This window comes from Molossus molossus, unplaced genomic scaffold (assembly GCF_014108415.1).
Source record: "Molossus molossus isolate mMolMol1 unplaced genomic scaffold, mMolMol1.p scaffold_m16_p_5, whole genome shotgun sequence".
Taxonomy (NCBI): Eukaryota; Metazoa; Chordata; class Mammalia; order Chiroptera; family Molossidae; genus Molossus; species Molossus molossus.
The window spans coordinates 41,775,637-41,802,830 of NW_023425388.1; the positions used below are offsets into that span (position 1 = coordinate 41,775,637).

Consider the following 27,194-nt stretch of genomic DNA (forward strand, 5'->3'; position numbering starts at 1 on the left):
TAATGGTTCACTGAGATCAATAAATTACATTTGGGCCATCAGTCTGCAAAGCAATATTGACATACATTTTTCACCTCTCATGTAATCTATGTAAAAAGGATACACAAAATATTAAACTGTAGTTCCTGTCTTCTCTTTGTGATGAAGTCAGAGTTTAAAAGCAGGAAGCCTCATGTAGCTCGATGGTTGAGTGTCAGATCAAACACCAAGAGGTTGCTGTTTCGATTCCTGGTCAGTTGTGGCTTGATCCCCAGCAGGGGGCGTACAGGAGGCAGCCACTTGATCTTTCTACCTCTCCCTTTCTCTCTCTAAAATAAAAATAAATAAATATTTAAAATAAATAAATAAAAGCAGGAAATTTTAAAATGAGGTAAGGAGATAAAGTTAAAGAGAGGGTAAGCAAAGGCACCTATTTTGCTTTCATACAGGGGACACAAAAGTCAACATGGGTTTGGAAATATGTGGGAGCCTAATAACTTAGAAAAACGTATCATTGGATTCCAGGCACAGTGGGAAAACACCTGGCCAAAGATGTTAATTATTATTTTTCTAATATAGTTTTCAGATATGTATATAAGTGCCTTCTATACTCATTTCATGTAACTGATATTTGTCTATCATAAGATACAAGAGCCCTGGTCTGTTTGGCTCAGAGATTAGAGCGTGGGCCTGCGGTCCCGAGAGACACAGATTCGGTTCCTGCTAAGAGCACGTACCTCAGTTGCAGTTTGTCCCCAGCCTTGGTTGGGTTGTGTGGGTGGCAACCACTTGATGTGTCCCTTTCATGTTGATGTTTCTCTCTCTCTCTCTCCCTCCCACCCTATCTGAACAAAATATCAAAAAATGTCCTTGGGTGAGGATAAAAAAAGTAATAAGATACAAGAAACCTTTAAGTTCAAGAAACATGAGCTGAAAGTCATTATGTTAAGTACTATGCTGATTTCTGAGAAGACAACATAGAAACAACTTAATATTTATATAAAATATGGGAATATATATGTATATATACATGTGAAGTTACTTTGTTAAAGTAACTACACAGTTCAAAATCCATATTGACTCTTGAATCACCTGTATGACTGCAAAAAAAATCCTTTCCTTACCATCTCTTTTAAATACTATAAAAATTGATAAGACATATATTAATATACATGTATAATAGATGTATAATGGCAGGTGTGTCTATTTTTTCTACTTTTTAGCATTTTAGAGAAAGCATACATTGCATTTCCCCAAAATCTTAACACAGTGCCAGGTGAAAAGCTAAACATTTTGCATATATTGCTTCATTTCATTTTTTCTTAAAGACATATATTCTAGTCATTACTGACAATGTTGGAACATGACAAGGTAATGCTATTTGTTGAAAGTTATTTAACTATGATATAGCAGATAATTAACATAGTTGGTATATAAACAGAGGGGTGCCGGGTAAACATTTAGTGCTGGTCATGTATTTATGTGTTCCTCCACCTCTCACAGGAGTTTTGCAGTTAGCTTGGGTAACGTGACCAGACCTAACGAATGTGCTATGAGTATAAGAGAGTTAGGTCAGTTCTCAGCCACAGCTGTTAACTACTTAGACATAAAAAGAGATGAAATATTGCCATTTGCAATGGCATGGATGGATCTTGAGAGTATTACGCTACGTGAAATAAGTCAGATAGAAAAGGGGGGAAAAAGCGAATGATTTCACTCATACGTGGAAAATGAAACAAAAAGTAGCCAACTAACAAAACAAACTCACAGATAAATTATATAATGTTATTAACCACTGTTTACTAATATATACATTTATTTATTTATATTTATTTTAGAGCGAAAGGAAGGGAGAGATAGAAAGAGACAGAGAGAAAGAGAAACACTGATGTGTAAGAGAAACATAATTCGGTTAACTCCCATCCACACCCCAACAGGGGATCCAACCCGCAAGCTGGGCACGTGCCCTGACTGGAAATCAAACCTTCCACCTTTGAGTGTATAGGACAATACTCCAATCAACCAAACCACACTGACCAGAACGTTACCCCAATACATTTAATTTTAAAAGTAATAATTAAGAAACAATTGTCATTAAATAATACTCCATCTCTTTCACTTCACCTGCTATGGCAACCAACAACATTCCCAATGGTGGATTCTAAAGTGTCCTAAGGCACCAAATTACCATATGGGGTAAAATCCCCATTGACTAATATTATTGTATTAAGCCACTGAGATTTGAGGCTTAATTTGTTATTGCATCATAACACAGTCCATTATTCTAGCTTGTGAGATAATTAGTAAACTCTCAAAATCTGAGTACTTAATCTAAAGGCTATAATAGTTACTATAATTTAATAGGAAAATAATCAAAATACAACTTAATATATGATATCATTTCTCCTACCATTTGAAATTAGAAGTAAACATTGGCTTCATTTTTATTTATAAACTCAGAATTTGTAATTTTTCTAAATGTGGTGATAACAAAGTTAAGATTCACAGACAAGTAATCACAATCTTTTTATAAAATGGCAAAATGCTTAATAGTTAAAGCCTATAATTTAGAGTGAAGTAGCTTTGTGAATTTTTACTTTCCCATCCAACATTTATTATTACCAACAATTTGGACTCAATATATTTTAAGTATGCATATCATTTTTGCTTAGAAAAAAAGAATATAGTATTCATCACAGTCTATTATATGAATCATACATTTTGCTGTTTAGAAATAGCTAACCCCATTAATTCTTCAGACTATCTTCTACTGCCCTGAAATGCAAACAGTATGATAGTGTGATTATGAGATTGGCTGGTAAAATATACTTAATGCAATTTCATAGGTTCTCAGCGGTTGAGCGTCGACCTGCGGACCAGAGAGTCCTGGGTTCAGTTCCCGCTAGGGGCACGTACCACAAAAAAAAAAAAGAAAAAAACATAGGTTCTAATATAAGGGTTTTTTAAATATATATGTATTTATATTTAAATTTGTACTTATTGATTTTTTAGTGAGAGAGAGAGAGAGAGAGAGAGAGAGAGGCAGACAGATAGCCAGAGAGAGAAACATTGTTTTAGTTGATCCACTTACTTATGCATTCATTGGTTGATTCTTATATATGACTTGACCAGGGTTCAAGCATACCACCTTGGTCTATCAGGACAATGCTCTAACCAACTGAGTTACCTGCCCAGGAATAATATAGGGCTATTTAAGGAACAGTTTAAATGTTCAGATACCAAGTATTTATGATGTTATTTAATAACTAATAAAGGAATGCCTAAACAACTTTGACATTCTGGCCAAATCAGGCTTTTAAATGAATCAGTATTTTCTTTTCTTAATTCACATTATAAGTAGCTACAGATATTTTAAAAAGACTGTATTTCCCCCAGTATTCTTTACATTATTGTTAATAGCAATAATACCTTAAGTATATGTAGATCATTTATTTACTTTTTTATCCTTACCTGAGGATATTTTTTTCCATTGATTTTAGAGAGTGGAAGGGAAAAAGAAAGAAAGACAGAAACATCAGTGTGGGAGAGAAATGTTGGTTACCTCCAGCATGCACCCCAACTAGTGCTGGAAATTGAACCTGCAACCCAGGCCTGTGCCCTGACTGAGAATTGAACCTGCAACCTTTTGGTGCATGGGATGACACTCCAATTCACTGAACCACACCAGCCAGGCTTAGTTAGTATTATATAGACTACTCTCACATTACTCCTTATGAAACAAAAGAGCCAAGACCTGGAGAAGAAGTTTTAGGGCCGTATGAATAGTGGCAGATCCAGAGTCAGCTTCTGTTCTCACTGACTGCTACCCCAGGGTTCAGATACTCTCTTCTGTTTAATCATGTATGACCTATCTTTGGGTGATGTTTAAAATACTTAATACTATAGTAGTGTCTTCAAAACATCATATTGTTTCTTTGATCAATCTTCAATTGATACATTTATGTATGGTATGAAATTTATCAATATAATATATATATGTGTATTTGTTGTGCAGACATCACAAATATTATTACATGCCTTTATATGTTTTTCTGAAGCTTTTGCAATCTGATGATAATTGATCAAAGAATGTTAGTGAGTCTAAAAATTCAACAAATGATTATATGATGGAAACAAATATTTGAAGATATAGGAATGGGTAGCTTTACAAATCATTTATTTTTATTTAACAAATGTTTATTTAACATTCAATGTAAAGAATGAACTGTGTTAGTTACTGAGTATATAGTAATAAACAAAACTCCAGAAAAAGAACTAAACAAAATGAAGACAAACAATCTACCAGATACAGAGTTCTAAACGCTGGTTATGAGGATGATCAATAATCTCAATGAGAACGTCAACAAAGAGAAAGGAAACAGCCTTGGCTGGGTGGCTCAGTTAGGTTTGACTCCCAGTCAGGGCATATACTGAGGTTGTGGGTTCAATCCCCTGTTGGGGCATGCATGAGAGGCAACTGACCAATGTTTTTCTCGCATCAGTGTTTCTCTCTTTCTCAAAAAAATAAACATATAAAAACATCCTTGGGTGAGAATTCAAAAATAAATAAATAAATAAATAAGAGAGAGAGAGAAAGAAAGGGAAAAAATAGAGACAGAAAACATTAAATAAAAACAGTCATAAATGAAGAATACAATAACTGGAATGAAGAATACATTGGAGAGAATCAACACTAGACTAGATGAAGCAGAGGATCAAATCAGTGATTTGGAAAATAAGTTATTAGAAAACACACAATCAGAATAGCCAAAAAATAATAGAATCCAAAAATATGAGGATATTTTAAGGGGCCTTTGGAATGACATCAAGCATACCAACATTCACATAATGAGAGTACCTGAAAGAGAAGAGAGAGAGCAAGGAATCAAGAACCTATTAAAAGAAATAATGATGGAAAACTTTTATAACCTGGTAAAAGAAATAGAAATACAAACTCAGGAAGCATAGAGAGTACCAAATAAAATGAATTAAAAGAGACCCATACCAAGGCACATCATAGTAAAAATGCCAAAGGGTAAACAGATAAAGAGAGAATTTTAAAGGCAGCTAGAAAAAATAAATTAGTTACTTACAAAGGAGCTCCCGTAAGACTGTCAGCTGATTTCTCTGATCCTCAGGCCGATGCTCCCACGACTAAGCCAAACTGGCCAGGGCTCAGCTGATTTCTCAACAGAAACATTGCAAGTCAGAAGGGAGTGACAAGAAATATTTAAAATGATGAAAAAACAAGGATCTACAACCGAGATTACTCTACTCAGGAAAACTATCATTTCAAATCAAAGGACAGATAAAGAGCTTCTCAGACAAGAAAAAAGTAAAGGAGTTTATCACCACCACACTAGTATTACAAGAAATGTTAAAGGTACTTCTTTAAGAAAAAAGAAAACAAGAAAAAAATGTCAATAATAAAATGTCAATAACTATATATCTATAAACAATTACTTTAAATGTAAATGGATTAAATGCTCCCATCAAAAGTCACAGGGTGGGTCAATGCATAAGTAAATAAGACCCTTACATATGCTGTCTACAGGAGATTCACTTCAGATTGAAAGAAACAGAAAGACTGAAAGTAAAAAAGATGGACAAAATGAAAATGAAAAAAAAAAAAAAAAAAGCTGTGGTGACAATACTTATACCAGACAAAATAGACTTTAAAACAAAGGCTATAAGATACAAAGAAGGACCTAGTAATTCTACTTCTGGGTATTTATCTGAGGAATCTTAAAACACTAATTTGAACAGACATAGCATTCATATGCTTATTGCAGCATTATTTTCAATAACCAAGACGTGGAAATAATCTAAGTGTCCACCAATAAATGAATGAATAAAGAAGAAGTGGTGCATATGTGCAACGAAATATGATTCAGCCATAAAAAATAGAATGAAATATTGCCATTTGAAACATAGCTGGAGCTAGAAAGTAGTGTTGTGTTAAATAAATGCTACAGAGAAAAGCAAATGCAATATGATTTAATTTATATGTGGAATCCAAACACAAAATAAACAAACAAACAAAAAAACAGAAACCAACTCATAGATACAGAGAACATTTTGATGGTTGCCTGATGGGAGGGAGTTTGAGGAAATGAGTGGAAGAGGAGAAGGGATTAAGAAGTACAAATCGGCCCAGTGGGTGTGGCTCAGTGGTTGCACATCATCCCACGCACCAAGAGGTCGCAGGTTTGATTCCTGGTCAGGACACATGCCCAGGTTGTGGGCCTGATCCCCAGTGGGGAGCATGCAGTGTTCTCTCTCAGCGATGTTCTATCTCTCTCTCCCTCTCCCTTTCTCTCTCTCTAAAATCAATAAAGAAAATAAATTCTGTGGGAAAAAAAAAGAAGTGAAATTGTAGTTATAAAATAGTCATTGAGATGTAAAGTATAGCATAGGGAATATAGTGAATAGGTACTAGATTTATCAGGGTGATCACTTTGGAAGTAATATAACTGTCTAATCACTATATTGTACACCTGAAACTAATATAATTATGTTAAATTAATTTAAAATTTTTTAATATTTAAAAAGCAAGATAGCTGCCTTCAAAGAACTTATATTTAATAGATGGTAACAAAAATAAATGAGTAAATATGTGCACATATAAATTAAATACTATAAAAGTAATAAACCGAGAGCTTGAAGAAAGAAAAATGTTGGGAGAGGTAGAAAGAAATCCTACTTTCTTATGGTATACATGGAAACGTTCAAAATCAAACAGATTTAAAGGATAAGAAGGAGTCAGCTCTGCAAAGAATTGGAAACAGAACATTTCTATCAGAGGGAAAAATCATACGCAAATTCTGTTTTATTTTTTTCAATTACAGTTTACTTCCAATATCATTTTGTATTCATTTTAGATGTACCGCATAGTGGTTAGACAATCACATGATTTCCAAAGCGGTCCGCCCAGTATTTTCACTACCCAGCTGGCACCAAACACAGAGATTTTTCATGGCAAACATGAACGTTGATTAAAATCCACTCAGGTTCTAGAAAGTAGTCACATTACGCACTTTAGATAGTCCCAGATTTTTGTTATTGGCCCTCCACCAACACTCTCAGGACCACTCAAAACCAACCACGTGTGAAAAACTCAAGAGAATGTTGTGACTGGGCTGTAGAGAGGAAGTGTTGCAGATAAGAAGACCCAGGCCCAGAGAGGAGTAAGGACTAAATCTGTACATTCTAAATTCTATTGTGTTCTTAACAACACCAGGGCAGATGGGATTTGTGGTGATGGTGGTAATGTGGGCACACAGATCATTAATTACCAAATGAAGTGGAGAAATCAAAACTTCACCTTTCCAGAGCAGGCTTTACTTTGACCTGTTATGTGAAATGGTGTAAGCCTTTTGCTAGGTTAATTTCTTAATAATCAGTTAATGTTTAAAAAAAAATTTTTTTTTACTTGTCAAGAGATCTCAATGTAAATGACATACCTTTTCCCTTCATAAGGAACTCATTGACAAGGAAAGATGTTTTAAAACATAAGTTGTTTTTTTTTTTTCTAACTTTACTTAAAAGAATCCTCCTTCCATCAAAACTGACTCCCAGCAGTTAGAGACAGAACATGGGGCTGCCTTTTCATCTTGCTGAGCGTACTGCCCGAAACGCTCCAAACCTCTCTAAATGGCATTCTTTATTTAAGGTCCAATAGAAGTGAAATCTCCAAGAATTGCTCTTGGGCCACTGCTGTTCATAGTGACCACAGTGTTCCTATTTTCTTGTTACTTTGGAAGCACCATGTGATACTCTTTTTTTGTTTTTTTCTTGCTACTCTCTTGGCTCCCAACCTAGAAACACCTTAACAAAAACTACTTTTCAGCAGTGATTCCAGGACTCTTGAATTGTAGGTGCCTTCTAAGCACTTCTTCAACATTAATACTGCTAAGATTAAGTGTTCGAAAATTAATTAACTCTAAAATTAAGGATTATGTAACACTGGTTAACTGGTGATTGATAATAATGTTAAGAACTTTTTTATTTGTTGGTCAATGTTGTTCTGTGGGATATAATGTGATGTTTGAGAAGCAAGGAGTTATAAGAATCCTGTGTCTCATTTAGCAACATGTGAAGAACAAAAGAAAAGTCCTGGAAATTCTAGAGCTAGACAGTGTGCTTTGTGCAATTCAATCTCTCTATCTATCTACCTACCTACCTACCTACCTATCTATAAATTTACTAGATATACAAATCTATACACAAATAGAGGTTTAATTTACTTTTGTTTTCAACTGGGATACACAGAAGGAAATAATTAACAATTTATATCAAAATGATAATATTGATCTATTAAATAAATAATTGATTTTGTATAAAATAATTCATCATTACCGATATATCCTTTGTTTAATGAGTGGGTGTTAGGAGGAAATGTAATGTTTATCCTTTACTAAAACACTGTTTTATTAAATTTTTGAAGAGCAAACTGAAACCACATTATTTTGTGTGTACAGATAGATATCCAGTGTTACACTGAAAATACAGTCTCTAAAAATAAGCTATAAATAGAAGATCACTGGCCTCTTCTGCCTTCCTGCATTATGTATACTTGATGTATGTGTCTGTAGCAGTATTATGAACTTCGCTAAATCAATTCTGTAATCTTTCTTTCTATGATTAATTACTTTGGATAATTTACCAAGTGCATGATTTAATTAAAGTACAATTACGCTTGTTTTTAAAAACTTATCGTTATTGTTGAATGTATTACAGATGTCCTCCCTTTTTTCCCCAAATGACCCCCTCCTCCCTGCTCCCACCCCCCTTCTGCCTTCCCCACACTGTTGTCTGCGCCCAAACAATGCCTGTCCTCTTTGACACACCGGACCTGTGTTGGCATCTGCAAGGACAGAGAACTTAATTTCTATTGTGGTAGTGGGGAGGTCAGGGGGAGGACAGCTAGCCCTTTCCACCGAAAGACACACATTTTTCTTTAGAAGAAACTTTCATGAAATAGATGTAAGATAAACAAAACCACACATTTTAATATGTTAATTTATTGTATAAATATATGTAAAATCCAACTAAGCAGCCTTGTGTAAACTGATGTGAGAGCATGTGCTTGGCACCAAATTTGCTTCTTCTGCTTCTTTTCTGTATGACATGCAGCCTACAGACTTACCTTCCTCACAGAAGGACTTTTCTCAGGGAAGTCTTTCCTAATGCCCTCAGATGTACTAGGACCCCTGTAGACCTTCTCATAGCATCCTATAGCATATAACTATTTAGTAATTACAGTCAATATCTGTCTCTGCTCATGAGAAAAGCCTTCCATGGACAGGTCTGTTTTGGGGGGTGCACAAGAAACATATTTTGAAATATGTACATGTACTATAGTTTGGCTATCATGTGAAGAATGGGTTAGAGGCAGACATTTAGATCAATTGGGGAGTTTCATTCCAGATAAAAGATCATGAGAATCTTATTACTGGATTTTAGCCATGTTAGGGGTATGTATATTTTATGTATTTAGGAGTGCATTAATTTTGTGCAGCACCATTTAATTTCTCCTTTTGCTGGGAAAATAGGCCGGGTATGTCAGGAGCACACACTTGCTTCCTGTCCTCTGTTGATGTCACAGCTTTGGAAAGCAATCCTGAGGTCTGGGAGGGTGCTCTAACTCTGCTCGGTCCGACATCCCTGGGTCCCCTTGCCTGTGGCTGGCTGCCCTGAGGTTGGCTATCCATAGGGCACTTGTTGCTAAATTGGGAGGTTGCTACTGGAAAGTGACTTAAATCAGTCAGGTCACTTCAGGATGAGCATCATAGCCTGAAGGGCACCATAAAATCATGTTGTGAAGTCTCTCACCAGACCGAAATTGATCAGATGATGCCTTTGCTCTGAAAGATAAGGGAAGCAGGAAGGACTCCCCCCAGATCACTGAGTCATGTCCCCATGCCTTGGGTGAGTTTTAGGGTTTTCTGGCTCCCTGCCCCACACACCACATACAAACTTACTTCCCACTTCAAGAACTCCAGTTTAGTTCATGTTCCTCTAAAAAGTCTGTACTTCTTTAGACCCCAACATTTTAGCTCATTTTATTCTCCTCATCTGGAATATTTCCCTCTTTTACAGTCTAGATTCTTGAGCTGAAATATGTACATGTGGTATAATTTCATGGTGTGTTTAATGTGGAGTTTAAAACTGTTACTTTTCAAGAAACAAAAGATTGATGTTTACTAATTTTACATTGTTAACTCCTTTCTTTAGTTATATAAAAGTGGTATGATTTGTCTCTATCAGGACAGTAAATCTGAAGGAAAGACACTGTCTTATATTTCTCTTTTCTCCCCATAGCACAGTGATGATCACGTAATAAAGGCTCAGTAGATACTAGTGGGATGGTTCATGATTCATCTGCTACCTGTCAGATTATGTCACACTATGCCATAGCAACCCAGTCTCTCTCAATTTCTTTCTCACACTAACCTATAAACAGGTGTTATAATGATCGCACATTACTACCTTCTAGAGTGGGGATATATTGCATTTTAAGTCTGACTGAAGACACAAAAACAATCCCACTATGGTAGTTTAACGTACAGCTTAGATTTGAGGTATAAACTATGGTTACTTTAATTTTAAATTATAAAATGGAAGAAATCACACATTTGCTGAGTGTTTCTGCCTGTAACTAAAAAAAAAAAAATTTCATTATAGAACCATGGCATTGGTATTGCTTTAATGAATCTATACATGTCTAACTGCATTGTTCATGCATTAACTAATAAATTCATTCAAAACCTTTATGGCAGATACAGTCACCATACTGGTCAATGAAATATAGTAACTGAGGGTGGACAATACTTTAGATGCTCACAGTTTAATAAATAACTGTAGAAATAGATATACATATAGATGTAGATATGGATATAGGTGATTAGATATAGATATAAATGATATAGCTATAGATAGATATAGATAGATTCTTCTCTTTAGACTAGTAAGGGAAAGATTGTGGCAGAAAATATAAAAATACCTCCATACAAGGCTACAGGCAACATATTATGATGCACAAAGTTTAAGAAAAAAATGTATTTGTGTACATTTCCTAAAAACACTCTTTTAAACATTTAAATATAACACAGAACAGTAGAGGCTGGGGACACGAGTCAGGGTGAACAGTGTACAGGTGCATATCACACGCTGACCCTGTCTGTCACCAGCTTCCACTATTGTGTGTGCACCCATGGCTAGCCCCTGTAGTCATGAGTGCATGCTGACAACCCAGGTCCCACAGAGGTTTGTATACTTGGATCCAGTCCTGACCACTGTCACAAGCCTGTACTGCTGCGTGCACCTGTGGATTGGCCCTATAGTGCAAACCTGCATGCTACTTGCACCGACTCCTGTCACTGGACCTCCGTGAAGTGTGTGGGCCTGCAGCTAGTCCCTGCAAACAGACAAGTGCACCTTACAATCTAGATTCCACAGCTGCTCATAGGCTCACAGTTGGCCCCGGTGCTGCCACTGACTGAGTCCCTTGCCAGTGTGCATGTGCCTGCAGCCAGCTCCACAGCCATGTGCATACCACCAGCTCGGGCCACCACCCCGGTCCCTTGCCTCTGAGGACTCTAATACACTTGAAGTCACTCGAAACCCCATACATCTCTTGCTGTCCGGGATCACACAATTGTCAATGTCGTAGACTTGAGCTGCCTGAGCCAATGAGAACTTCACCACACCAAATCTCAATATAGTTGCGAATTATTCAATTCTTCTCGTTATTTATTTCTAGTTTATACCATTGTGGTCAGAAAAGATGCTGGATATGATTGGAATCTTCTTAAATTAAGACTTTTATTGTGTGACCTAACATATAATCTATCCAGAAAAATGTTCTATGTGTACTTGAGAAGAGTATTTGTTCTTCTGCAGTTGGATGGAATGTTCTGTAAATGTCTAAGTTCATCTAATGTCTGATTTAAGTCCAGTATTTCCCTACGGATTTTCTGTCTGGATGATCTATTCATCGTTGAAAGTGAAATATAAAAGTCACCTGCTAGTATTGTATTACTGCTATTTCCTCCTTTCAGGTCTGTTAATATTTGCTGTACATACTTAGATGCTCCTATAATTGGTCATAAACATTTATAAATGCTTTATCCTTTTGTTGGATTGAACCCTTTATCATTATAGAATGCTGTTCTTTGTCTACTAATACAGTCTTTATCTTACGTAAGTATAGATACCTCTCCTTTCTTTGGGTTTTCATTTGTATGACATATTTTTTCATCCCTTTACTTCCAGTCTCTGTTTGTCCTTAAAGATAAAGTCTCTGGTGGACAAGATAGAGTTGGGTCTTGTGTTTTTATTCAATCAGCCACTCTCTATCCATTATTTTATTGGAGAATTTAGTCCATTTACATTTAAGGTAATTATTAATAGTTATGGACCTACTATTGCCATTCTGGTAATTGTTTTCTGGCTGTTTGGTAATTCCTTTGTACCTTTATTCTTCTCTTGCTTCTCTTCCTTTGTGATTTGATAATTTTCTGTAGTGGTATACTTAAGAGTTCTTTCTCTTTATTTTTGTGTATCTTGTATAGGTTCTTGATTTTGTGATTACCATGAGGTTTATATAAATATAAGATATTTATATCTTAAATCTTATATTTGCAATGGTCTATTTTAAGCTGAAAGTAATTTTAGTTCAAATGTGTAGTTGCATCTTTAACCTTGTATAGTCATTAAAAAATGATTGTAGTTATATTATTTTGACATTTTTATCATTTATCCTTTATACTATATTTATAAGAAATGTACCCACCACCATTAAAAATTAAAGTATTCTAAATTTAGCTTTATATTTACTTTTTCCAGTAAAATTTATACTTTCATATGTTTTTCTGTTACTAAGTAGCATCCTTTGTTTCAGCTTGAAGAATTTCCTCTAGCATTTTATGTAAGGCTGGACTAGTGGTAATAAACTTTTTCAGCTTTTACTTGTCTGGAAAACTTTATCTCTCTTTCAATAGAGGATAACTATGCTGGATATTTATTGATTGGTTGATTGGCATTTTTTTTCTCTTAGCACTTTAAATATATCCAATCTCTCCTGACTTACGAAGTTTCTGTTGATAAATTTTCTGATTGTCACGCAGGTTCCCTGTATGTAACAAGTTGCTTTTCCTTTGCTGTTTTACTTTTGACAATTTAATTATGATGGGTTTTGGTGTCTTTTTGAATTTATCTTATTTGGAACTATCTGTAATTCCTGGATCTGAATGTTTGTTTCTTTCCTCACTTTTGAAAGTGTTCAACCATTATTAATATTTTTTTAAATAAGCTTTCTGCCTATTTCTCTTTCTTTTCTTCATCTGGGTCCCCTATAATGCTGATATTGATCCACTTGATGGTGTCCCATATGTCCCTTAAGCTACCTTTACTCTTTTTTCTTTTGTTTTCTTTTTTCTTTTCTGATTAGATGAATTCCATTGCCCTGCATTTGAGATTGCCAGTGCTTTCTTCTACTTGATCTAGTCTGCCGTTAATCCCCTATATTTAACTTTTAAGTTCAATTATTGTTTTCTTCACCTCTGTGACTTCTGTTTGGTACTCTCTTATATTTTCTCTCTTTTTATTGGAATTATCACTATGTTCCTGCATTGTTCTACTCATCTTGGTGAACAAATTTATGACAATTATTATGAACTCTTTATCAGGTAAATCACTTATATTCATTTTATTGAACTCTGTTTCTGGAGTTTTATCTTGTTCTTTGAAGCATATTTCTTTATTTTTCTTGTCTTTCTGGGCATTAGATAAAATAGTTACCTCTCCTATTCTTCATGGAATGGTCTCCTGTAGGAGATGAATCTTATCATTCAATCCAATCCAATACAAGCTCTTGTCACTCAAATCTTTGTGAATGTCCAAGATGAACTCTTTGTTGTTAGTAGCTAAAGGTGTGTCAAGATCTGATAGTGCCTTAAAGGGAAAACTTCATTCAGCACCTAGATGCCGGCTCATTGAAAGCCAAATGCTCAGACAGCAACTTTTGAAGCACATGCTAAACCTCTTTCAGGGCAAAAGTAAGAGATGCACATTTTACTCTGCTACCTCTATACTGAACCCTGGAGGGATAGACAGTTAAGACAAGTTTTCTGTTTGTTTGTTTGCTACATTCTGTATGACCTGTGAATGTAAGCCCCACTGACCATCATAGCCAGAGGATCAAGGGATGCATCCCTTCCTTGAGTGGTAGCCACAGAAACCAGGTACCAGATATATGCACAACCTCTTTCAGAGAGACACCTGTGATTTTGAGCAGGCAGAGGAAGTACACAAAGATGGCACCTGGCAATCTCTGATCTCCAAAGAGGATTTCACTTGGCCCCTAGATATGTGTTGAATTAGAAACCTGACCCTCAGGCTACAGATTTTGAGATATGCAGATAGTCCTCTTTCAGGGAATGATTGGAAGATGGTCATTTTCTTTTTTATTTTTTTGCCTATTGCTTGTGCAATGAACCCTGGGAGAAAAGTTACAGTGGTCTTCTCCAAATTTTTAAGAACTGTTTTGTTTATTTGTTTGTTTGTTTGTTTGCTATAGTGATTTGGATCTAGTATACACAGGACCCATTGGCTTTCAGGGCTCAAATAAAAATCTTAAAAGTTAGGGCACTAAATGTTGGATCCAAACACTTCTCTCCTCAGGCAAAAACTAAGAGTTGTGAGCTTCTGCCCCATTGTATGTCCCTGTGATGCAGTGGGTTTTAGTGCCAGAATAGGTCTCAGACTTTCTTATCCATTTTTATGTGGGTTTTTTCTCTTTAGCCCAGTTTCTGGATTTTTTTCCAGAGGGAATTATTTCAGGTGTGGCTGTGGACTCAGTGTGTTCAGGAACGGAGATGAGTTTAAGGATCCTCCTATGTCATCATCTTAGATTGTAACCCAGTAAGATTTATACTCAATGTTGTTTTATTTTATATTTTAATCCTCACTCGAGGATATGTTATTTTTTTTTAAATGAATTTTTACAGAGATAGGAAGGGGTGGGGGGAGAAACACCGATTGGTTGCCTTTCCAAAGTGCCTCTATTGTGTATTGGACTCACAACCGAGGTATGTGCCCTGACCAGAAATCAAACCCGCAACCTTTTGGTGTACAGGATGATGCTCCAACCAACTGAGCCACCTGGCCAGGTCTTATACTCAATGTTTCTAACACAGGATTTATTCCTCCATTACCAGCCTCTAGGCTCATCGAGATACTGAAATATTTAGGTATAAAGCACTTTGAAAAGAATGGGGCCTTATATAATTACAAGAGAAGGTTGCTTTGACATGACTGAATAAGGTTGAATTTCAAGGTAGGTGAAGCGTATATGCAGTAAGTCTAATCTCTTCTTACTTCATGGCAAGGCATACACAAATCTCCCTCTTGTTTATGCAGCTGCAAATAAAGCCGATTTAGTCTAAGCAGTCTATCGTGGGCCAGGTGACTTAGAAATCCTAAAATTTGTTGCCAGTTTTTCCTGAAAGAAAAGCAAGGTGACTGGCTTATATTCCAGTTGTTTGAGCTGCCAAATGACTCTTAAGAAAGCAAAACAAAACAACTCTCTCCTGCAACACACAGAGAAGTCACCTTTTTCCTCCCTCCCCATTCTTTCATTTTAATCTTTTGTAATGTGTGGTTTCCAGATTCCAGAAGTGTAAACAAAACATGTCTGTTCTATAGTTTCTATTATCCAGTGCAAATTGGAAAAAGAAACTATAATGCTTCTTAATCTTCTTTCAAATTTTCTTTTTTTGCAAATAATTTATTTCCAAATATCAGTGTTCCTTGTATGATTTGGATGGGGTGCAATGGAATAGAAACAGGATTCATATCAATGTATTGCAGGCAGCATAATCAGAATAGGCACGTTCCCAGGATTTTTGTGATCACTATGCTGGTGATAAAACTTTGCAAATATACCTTAGGCACTGGGGAAGAAGTGGTTGCTACATTTGGGAGGAAAATATCTCAAAGAAATAAAGGGATGTCAAAGTTTTTATTTTTATTTTTCTTCTTTATTTCTAAGAATTGTGTTTCTCTGAGCATATAGAAGATCAAATTGAATTGCATTTTTATCATGCTATAGATTGTGTAAACAATTGGGAAATATAATTTTGAAATATTAAAAGGAATTTGAGCCTTGTTGAATATGTGGATTTGAATACTTAACATCATAGTTTCTTATAAGTTGTATCTCTTATGTGTTCTGTACTGTTTCAATTGAGTGTGCTCATTTCTCTTGTGTAGTTTCACTAAACAATATTTTAATTCACTGATAATGTCTCATAGTTTATTAGTAACATTAACCCAGGCACATTTCACGGTGTGCCAGCTTTAGGGCTCTAAGCCATGTAGGACATTCGTATAGCCCTGGTAAATATTAAATGTCAGTTGAGAGAGGAAGAGTAGCAATGCATGTGCCACCAGTCAGAAGTTCCTTTGAGAAAAACACAAATGTATATGAACCCTTCAGTCTGTTAACAGATGCCCGTTCAGCTGCAATGCATATGGTGGTTTTCAAACAGTTTTCGAGTCTTGTGGTTGGGGATATGCATATATAAAAATTCCAGGTATGGGTTCTGGTGATACCATTTAGAATTTTATATTTTTAAATTTAATTTATACATTGACCTTGCAGCTGTATAAATTTTATTGGTTTTGATAAATTTTATAAAACTAATTACAAAAATAGTAAAACATAAAGGAAAAGATCACCTGAGATTTTAAAGGATTTTTTTAGATTGAATAACATTTTAAATGAAATCACTTGATCATTAAGTTTTACTGAGATCAATAACTAGATATTGATTTTCCGGTTCTCTCTACTGTTTGTTTTATCATGTGAATTGTTTTAAAGTTTGAATATTACAAATCCAAGTAGGAAAGTGATTTCTTAATATTTAGTTTAAAAAAACCAACACACCACACATTTAATATTTCTTTGTACTAGCCTGAGACATGAAATAGATATTGAGGGTATTTTTTTTCTTTATTAAAAATTTTTTAAAAAGATTTAAAAGAAAAAAGTGATTTTATAAAAGTACGTTTTGTCCTCTGTGTTTCTGCTCCTCTGGATATATAAGGGTGTATGGAATAATGAAAAACAAACGAAAACCCTTAATACTGAATGCTATCATTTCTTTTTCTTTTTCTTTCAGCTCTCAGGAGAAGTGATTTTACAAATTGCCAACGAACCAGTTCTGCCTTTTAATGCTCTTGATATAGCTTTAGAAGTTCAAAACAGCCTTAAAAGTAAGTTTTCTTTAAATTATAGTAATTTACAAAATGAAAAATTGTTCAACTAATTTTCAACAAGAATGGATAAAATTATCTGGTATACTAACTATGGCAGTGCAGACCCTCCCTTCCTATAGTGTTTTAGCATGAGAAGGGATGAAGAATGTTGAGGTATATGTGTGAGTAAGTGGAAGGCTACATTTAAGGTTTAAGTATGCTCTACTACCATCTTTTATCAAAACAATTTATAGTTTCAAGCTCTAATATAATTTATAGGTTCCATATGGAAAAGTACAGTTTAGGGATTTCTTTTAACATTTGTACCTAACATTTAGTTAATTCAAACAAGACTGGCCCAGAAGTTTCTCCTTAGGGATTGCTTTTTATAAGGTATGAGCTCCATTCCATTCTACTGAAATGTTGGCTCATCCTAGGTTAAGGATGACAAGAAGAGTATTATTTCCATGGTCTACTTCAATTTCTTCACATTCGAATATATCTCTTTCTGGAGAATTCTGATGCCACCCTACTAACTTCATTTCCACTTTATCTACATATAAATCTTTCAATTAAGTTTATAATTTTTCTTTTTTAACCAAATGCTAAGTTCAGTATTGTTATTAAAGAATGAACCCTCCTTCTTCTCTTTGAGTCACACATTGTATTATCAGATCTTTAATGAGCCATTTGTAGACATGTTTGTCTCATTACAAAAGCTAATATTCTAACTATAGGAATCTTTGGGCAGTAGATCATTCTAAAGAGCCAACTATTCTCAGTATCTGAAAGTTTAATACTTTTTTTTTTTTTTTTGACAACTCATGTTGCTTTTTGACTGAGAGATTACTACAATCCTACCCTCCCCAATTATTCTTATGACTTTTGTTATAGTGGCTGTAAAACTATGACCTCAGGAGTAATTGAGCGGTTGTGTAGAGCTGTTGGCTCCCATACTAAATGGCCTCATTGCCCTGTTTCATTATATTTGTCAGTCTCTATATAGTTTTTTTCTCTTTTACTTTTATCAGGCTTCTATCCACTGTTGTCAGTGTGACTCCTGTAGCAGTTACTCTGCCCTCCACTTCTAATTTACTATTTTTAGAACATTTTGGACTTAGACACTGAGTCACCGAGTATATGACATTTCGCAAAATAAGAGCACAGCTAGTCTAAAGGACAAAATGTTCTGTGAATATCAGTATTATCTTTTGTGCAAGAATTTCTTTTATGCATCAGTTCTACTTGTTATGTAGACTGTTCTAATTTTTGTACTTAAGAAAATGCAGTTTCAGAGAACAAAAGATTATTATTTATGTAACATATACATTTGTTTATCTATAAAAGAGTAACTGTCATTCACAGGAAGGAGCCTCCAAAAGTATACTGCGAAATACTAACATTGCATGATAGGATTATAAGTGATTTGCAAATTGCTTTTCCAAGTCAAAAATTTTTGTGGTAAATGCATATTGCATTTGTAATAAAGACATGAAGAGTTTTATTTTCATTTAAAGAAATAAGATCAGCAAAAACAAAAGTATTAGCACCAGTGTAATTTCAAATGTCAAGTGCTATTATATTTTAAACAATTGCATTTATTTTTAAAAATTCATAAACACAATCTTTTAGCATTATAATTATCGTATGAGCATTTCCAGTAACATTTGCTGCTTCTGAAGGTTAAACAATACCCTAATGGGTAATTGTTAGAATGGTATTATTACTCTTATTTATTGGGGTAGTTAGAGATCCTTTTCAAAATCTAAAGAAAAATATGCTCTCTCTTCCCAGAAAATTTTATATGTAGGAAAAGTTTGCTACAAAGATTTTCACTGCAGGCCAGACACCACTAAGTCTATGTGAATCTCTCCCTAAAATCTAAGGTTGTCAGAGGATGAGCTGGGAGCATTTTGGCTTCCTGCTGTTATATCGGACTGCTTCAGCTTTGGTGAGGAAATTTTTCTTTGATTGTTGGTTATTTTTGAGTTTTGTTTTCTTTCGATGTGAAACTCCTTGGGTCTCCCTGTCACTTTCACTCAGAAACATGTAGCCAGACTTCAAAACAAGGCAAAATAAAACAAAATGTAACAACAACAAAAAAATAGGTAAAGCATTTTTTTTACTATGTCCTGGGTATAAATATTTTATCAAAGGGATATGATATGTCACCTTCAAGCCATTCATTTTTGTATTATAGTCATCATAATTCAAACTTATTCACTCTGTATCATAGTCAAAGGTTATTCATATGTTTGCTAAATTGTAAGCAATTTGGTGTACCTGATTTATTTTGACCACTTTGGTTATAAGCTTATTTCTAAAATAGAATACTTGAATATACTAATGCATGAACAATGGGCACCACTGAACAATAACTAAAAAATATTTCAGTGTTAATTTTAGCTACAATGCTAGATCTCATTAGCTAAACAGAATTCCTGTTACCAAATAAAACATAATTTTACTGCTAACACAAGCTTAAATTGTTGATGTATTTTTTTTTTTATTTTGCTATGATAGTTAGCAATGATTAGTCTTCAGTTCTCAATTACAGTTTAAAAAACAAGTGACCTTTAGGGCTGAGCTATAAAATACTGTTTCTCCTTTCTGCACAGAGTTTAAGTATGAAGGTCTCTGAAACCCAATTGCATTTCAACGGTTTAATTTTTACCCTTGACAACCAGCCATCTTGTTTATTTATTGCACTATTTTATGGTAGCAGCAGACCATTCTCTACCATTCTTACAAGCACCAGAAAGAAGGATAATTTCCCAGTGAATAATTTGTGTGAGTTGATTTATTGGATGGCTCTTGAAAGCTTATTTTGACTGAGTGACCTTGGCGCTTAATATCTGGTCAATGCCAAACACATTCTAGTTAGAGAATGAATATTTAAATGCTATGCATGGAGATCTAGTATGAATGGTGATGGATAAGATAACTGATATGCTTCAGATGTATTTGTGGAAAAAGTTATGTCCAAAATATTTACAGTTAAAGCATTAGTACTAGTTTGCATGGGCAGAAGGTGAAGTAGGGAACAGACTGACAAACCTCAGAGGGAAGGGGGGGTGAGGGAGGGTTGGAAAGAGATAAACCAAAGACCTTACATGCATACATGCACAATCAATGGACACAGGCAATAGTTTGGGGAAAGCAGGAGGGGGTTGGGAGTGAGGAGGAGGGGTCAAGGGGAAAGGAAAGGGAGGACATCTGTAATGCTTTCAACAATAAAGATTTAAAAATAAATCAGCAAAAAGAAAGAATAAAGTACTGCCACACCACTGAGCCTGGAAGGAGACTAAGGAGTGAGCAGTTAATAATCTTACTAAGTTTATTGTTTCTCATTTTAACCATTTTTTAATGTAAAAGACAGCTCTTCAAAATCATGAATGACTATGTAATTCTGATGTTTTTCGTTCAGTATCTGCTGTTTATTCTTCATCAGACTTCTGGTTGTTAATTATTTAACATTGTTGTAAAAACTACAAATGACCAGATAAAGTAAAAGTCATTTTCATCTGCTCTGGCAACGTGCACGTTTGTGTAGTGCGAGGCAGAGTCAGCAGGAAGCAATCCCGAGCGGGGGCTTGTTGCCGCCTCCCAGTTGTCTCACTAAATGTAACATGGTTGTTGGCAGCATTTCCTCCTGTTCTCTCAAAGCAATGCTGATTTAATCCGACTTGTTTCAAATTATTAGCTCTGATAATTCATTAGTGTCAATCACTTCATTTAGGAAGGGGGGTACTATTTCAAGGTGATTGTGCCACAGAGACAGCACTCTGTGTCGTTAGATTTGTAGCTTCATAGTTTCAAGTGTCACTTGGTTCTTTTCTACAGTCACAATGGATTAAGACTCCCCTGATATCCTTTTTTTTTCTTTCTGAGAAATATAAAATAAAATTACCAATTGGTAAAATCAGACATGTGCTGTATAAGTTGCATGATTCTAGTCCTCAGCCTATCTGTTTCCAATCTTGGTTTCAGTTACCACCGATTCCAACTCTGAACTGGCCTTTAGATAGAACAGGATGGCGTGCGAGGTACCTGGCCCTGCATCGAACGAGAAATCCATAGCAACCCAGCTAAAATCCAAACAATTCTGAATCATACTAGATTTCTAATGGTTTGACCTGAACTAGCATTTCTGGAGCTGACCTTTTTGTGTGACAAGGACTTAAACACAAAAGCATTCTCTGAGAAGTATCTTACTGTGCTTGCTCAAACTGATAGAAAAAATTAATGAGATTGACCACCCATTGGGTACAGTTTCCTAAAAATATGTTTAGTATCAGTGCCTATTATATTTTTGTAAGGATTCTGATTATATATATCCATATTAAAGATTGTATTTCACCCTGGCTCAGTTGGTTGGAGCATCATCCCCTACACCAAAAGTTTGTCAGTTCAATTCTTGGTCAGGGCACAGGTTCTAGATGTTTCTCTCTCACATTGATGTTTCTCTCTTCTCTCCTCTCCTTTCCCCTCTCTCTAAAATCATTAAGCATGTCCTTGGGTGAAGATAAAATTTTTAAAAGTTTGTATTTCATTTATTAATATTCCATACCTTGTTTAAAAAAAGGATTTGAAAAAAACTGGGTCTGTAATAAAACTTGATTGTCTCCACATCGTCACCGTTTGTCTCTCCAAACTAATTTTTTTCTCCCACTTCTCTTTGAATTTATATTTGTATTGCATAATAGCCATTAATTATTATCTTGAGCACATCATCCCTGATGTATTCCTCAGAACGATTTCTTTTCTTTTGTTTATTCCCTGACTTCACGAATTGTTCCTATTCGTGCAGCTTTCCTTTGTGATCATTATTTTCTTCCCTACTCTGAGTACTTCACTCAGATTCTTTTAAAGTTTTCTTTTCAGCCCGACCAGTGTGGCTCAGTGGAATGAGGGTTGTCCCATGGACTGAGAGGTCCCAGTTCGATTCCCAGTCAGGGCGCATGCCAGGGTATCGGGCTCGATCCCCAGTGTGGGGCGTGCAGGAGGCAGCCAATCGATGTTTCTCTCTCACACTGATGTTTCTATCTCTCTCCCTTCCTCTCACGCTAACAAATCAATAAAAACATATTTTAAAAACAAAGTTTTCTTTTCAGTACCTACATTTTATATGTGTCTCTACATTGATTGAAATATTTTAGCGACACTCCATTTGTCTTACAGCACAAGAGTGGTGGTGATTGTATTGAAATTGTTTCCCTATATGTTATTTTTAGAAGAAAACCCTGTGTCAATGACAGGATGGTACGATAGTCCATTATTCTATGAGTGTTGCCTCACGGGCAACACTTAAAGTTTTGTTTGTTTGTTTGTTTTTTAAGATTCTTCTCATCTTGGCTGGTAATAGAACATAGAGTAGCCTTGCCCTCATGTTGATTCATTTTTATCAAAGTCCTTTGATTTTCTTTTTTCAGTTTTTTATTTAGTCAAAACATAATTAAACTCACATGTGTTATTAATATACAGCTCCCAATTTTCTGCCTCACCAGGAGGGTGATAAAAAGTGAACCACACATGAATTTAATTTATTCAAGAAAGCTTTTGCTCACTCTTCCAAAGCAGCCAATAACCAGATCATGTAGTTGCAACTATAACACAGTGGGAAAATTTGTGAGCCATGAAGAGAGCCCCTGGTTTAATTTCTACACCAGTCAAATGGACCAATTCCAAGCAATATGTTCAAAGTGTTGCTAGATTTTTATCTGACTTGGCTACCTGAGTCATTGGATAATCTGTAGAATCTGTTGCTTTTCCTTTTTTCAAGTGGTCAACCTAATTCTTCTAAATATGCCAGTTTAATATCTTGGGGGGGAAAATCTGCTGTATTCAGTTTATACATAATTTTCCACTGTCTTCTATCTTCCGGCATATTTCATCATTAAGTAATATCCTTGTATCTATGCATTGTACAATCAATGTTAGATTATTTGAGTATCAAGCGAGTACTAACTTCCACATTTCTTTCTCTACCTGTGTCTTTGTTGATGTAACTTCTTTTAATAACCAGCTGAGATGATTCATTGTGCTTCATACTAAAGAAGGCAGCATGACCACTAGAAAATGTAGGATAATAAAGGACTGTTGTTTTCCTTGGCTGAAATCATATTGGCAATTTCTTTTCTTTTTAGTGATACCACAGAATCTTTCACAGATGATGTTAAGTAACATATATTTTCCTCCCAAATAATCTTCTATTCTGCTTTTAACCAGTGTGTTCTGCAGAACATAAATCATACTTTTTGTTGTCATTATGAATCAGTGAAGTCTAAGCTGTGCCTGTTAGCACCTTGAAAACTGTGATAAGCTTATCTCTAGAAGAATAGGTTCTGTGAAATGCTTTAAAGTAAAAGGCTATATTTGTTTGATATAAAAATGTGGTTTTAGACTATAACCAGTATATTTCACTCTTAATTTAAAATGAAATTGAGAGAGTCTTTAAATATACAGCCAGAAAATGGAAACAAAAGATAGGAAAATGGAAATAAACTAAAATTGAAAACTTTTTGGGATCTGAAACTCTAAAGAGAGACCGCAATAGTAGGTACTAAAATCATTCTTTAAATAGGACAGTTATAAATTTACCCAGGAGATTGCAGAATAGACTTAACACGCAATGGTTTATGCCAAGCTGAAACTCATCAATTCATGACATGCCTAAGGAAAAGAGGTCATTTGTGCAGATCCCAGGTCCTGGCAGGTTAGAACATGAGTAGATTTACTGGGTTCAGTTAGCACTGTAGTTACTAGTCTCACTCAGAACTCTTAGAGGCCCTATGGCTAGGACGTGTATGAAGTACTTTTGAGCTTTTGATCTGTTGCAGTGTGTCTTGGAATCCTGGATCAGGGGGTCCTTAGGAGGAACACGTTTTCAGGGAAGCATCTGGGCACTTTAGGGGTCTCCATAGAGCCCCAGGCATTGTGCTAAGTGCTTCACATCACTTGTGACATTTAATCTCACTCTAACCTCAAGAGTTTAGCTGGGTATCATTAAAATTGATTTTAGAGATTAAGAAACTGGAGCCTCAGGCCCTGGCCAGTTTGGCTCAGCGGTTAGAGCTTTAGCCTGAGGGCTAAAGGGTTGCAGGTTCAATCTCCAGCTCCCAGGCCAGGTAGGGGTTGTGCAGGAGGCAACCAATTGATGTGTCTCACTCACAATGATCTCTCTGTCTCCCTTCCTCCCTCCCTCCCCTCCTTTCGCTTTCACTGTATTTAAAAATCACTGGAAAATTATCCTCGAGTAAGGATTAACAACAACAACAACAAAAGAAGCTGGGCCTCAGGGCCCTGGGTTGTGTGTGTGTGTGAGTGTGTGTCTGTGTCTTACTCAAGTGTAAACATGTAAGTGGTAGGTTTAAGGCTTGAATACCGGTCTGTCAGTTTCCAAAGCCCCTGCTTTTCCCTACACACGCTGCCTCCTGAACTGCCTTCAGGTAAGATGCTTGGGTGATGGATGGCTGGAAGGCAGGACACTCCCTGAGTAGCAGGAATACGTTTCCTCCAGTAGATCGTGAAGCCTCTTACACTGGATTGCTTAGATCTTGACATGCATCTCAATATCCTCTGACTGGTAGTTTTTCCTTTATCCCATCCCTCTCTCCTTCCCTCTGGCCTCCCTTCCTCCCCCCTCCTCTTCAATTGATATTGATAATGCTTGTAATGTCCAGCTCTGTTCCATCCATAAAGAGCTAGAAAATAAAAGAGCTTAAATTAGAGGTGGTTTAAAGCTCTAGACGGGAGAGGGCTGAAGGATGAGGAAGACTGATCATATTGTTTACACATGGACCACTTTCCTCCGCCACTGTAACGTAGATCAAGTCCCAGAACTATGCGGAGTTCCATTCGAGATGCCCTTGCTTTCTGGGCAATTTTATGATTTGTCTCTCAAGTGTTATTTCTTCCCTGGGATCTACTAAGCCTATTCTTGTGCACAATGAACTTTTCAGTCATCCCCATGAGCATTAGTTTCATTTGACACTATTTATTCTCCATTTGTAGACTATTTATAACTAGATTAGAAACCTATTAAGGTTAGAGATTTAATCTTCTATGCCTGTGTCTCTCTCCCAGTACTTTCGGAATAAGGCACAACATGGGACTCAATAAGTGCTTACTGAAAATACATTTGTCGTTTTCTTTGGAGGTGAAAGAGGAAAAAATACATCCATTTTGTTTGAAATGTAGAAGCACATTTAAATGACCTCTTGAATAATATCAAGATAATTTCACTAGATAATCTCAATTATTTTGCATTTTGTTAAGGTTGATTTTTTTTTGTTAATCCTCTCCCAAGGATACCTTTTTTCAATTTATCTTCAGATAAAGTGTGATGGGGAGAGAGAGAAACAATTGATGTGAGAGAGACACATCGATGGGCTGTTTCCTGTACAATCCTGACCAGGGCCAGGGATCAAATCACAACCGAGGTATATGCCCTTGACCAGAATCGAACCTGTGACGCTTAGTTCCGTGGGCTGATGCTCTAACCACTGAGCATAACCTGGCCAGGGCTGTTAAGGTTGATTTTTAAGATTTAACACAAGTCAGTTTTTTTCTGCATGCTATAAAAACTTACTAATGGTTTTCCACCAGGAGTAAAGATATAAAAGGATCATTTTTAGAGATTGGATGTTTAATTCCTTTATCGTTTCTATTATTCCTTCCATCGTCCTTCAGAGGTTTGTTGTGCTCGCCCATGGAAAGAAAAACCACCAGATTCCTAGGGAACGCGGATTAAGGGGTGTAGGGAAGGAGAGCCCCGCAGTTGCTGGGAAGGGGCACGGACTGAAGGAGGCAACGAGAAGTAACATTTCTGAGAATAAACGCATCAGAAAAGCTGTTACAGTATTTTTTGCATGCTTTTAGAAAACGAATTGGTAGGAATTTGTGTTGAGTTTGTGTTCTCTGATAACAATAATTTGCCTTAACTTAGTGGTCTTTATGCTTAGAAAGTGAAATAAATGTTCCTCCCATTTGTCCACAAGGAAACTGAAGGATGCCAATATTAAGATTAAGCAATCTATTCAAGACCACATTGATGGTAATTAAGCAGACCAAGCTCTTCTCTGTTTGTTTTTTTTAATATCAAGTCTTTGGTTTTAGACTCCATGTACATATTATTTTAAGATAATTATATTAACCTTCCCTGAGAGAACTCTCTGGCCCCTGCTTCATTTACTTTGGTCAAATAGATGTATTATTTATTAAACCCTAATTGTTAAAAACCAAAATTAGTTCTTTATTCTCTGATATTCAATATGTCTTAAATGATATTCTTAGTTTTTATGGGTTATTGTTAGGCCATATTTTAATTTAATTTAGTTTAACTTATCATTACCCTACAATTGCCTCTTCCCTTTTTATTTTATTTTTCTTTGCAACTATTACTGATTTCAGCAAGCAAGTAAAGGAAATAAGGTTTGTGGAGTATTTTACAAACATCTCCCTGAGTAATTTTGTAGGCATTATTTAATATAATAATATATCTCAAGGCATTATCTTATATCAACATTCACTCAACAAAATTTTATTAAATGACTACCATATGTAAGGTATTGTGCTAGAATCTGGAGACACAAAGAGAGATAAGACATATTTGTGGGGTTTGTGGGGTTCTTTTCAGTCAGGGAAAGGAGAGAGACAAGACGGATAAAGATGAAAAGATTATAGGCGTTATGCCGCTTTGATTGAAGTACACAGCTCATGTGTTCAGTCACTGAATGAAATGCAGGCAATTTTAGGTGCTGGGCAAATGGTAGTGAACAAAATGCAAATATATTTCCCCTCCACAGAACTGACCAGTTAGCAGGGATCTTAAGGATCATGAGAAAGCAATCATATGGAGGTACAAAAACATACATTCAAAAGGTGACCTTACTTTCTGGGTCTTATTTAAAGGGACAAATGAGCTCAAATTAGCACAGCAGTGACCATTTGGA

General features: G+C 35.7%; 1 protein-coding gene across 1 annotated transcript in view; it reads left to right on the forward strand.

Moving 5' to 3' along the window:
* The window catches only part of NAALADL2 (N-acetylated alpha-linked acidic dipeptidase like 2), an 881,081-nt gene that overhangs the window by 807,598 nt on the left and 46,289 nt on the right, over window positions 1–27,194 (forward strand). The window contains exon 12 of the mRNA XM_036243146.1: window positions 17,166–17,259. Coding sequence (XP_036099039.1) covers window positions 17,166–17,259 — 94 coding nt within the window. The remainder of the gene's footprint in view (window positions 1–17,165; window positions 17,260–27,194) is intronic.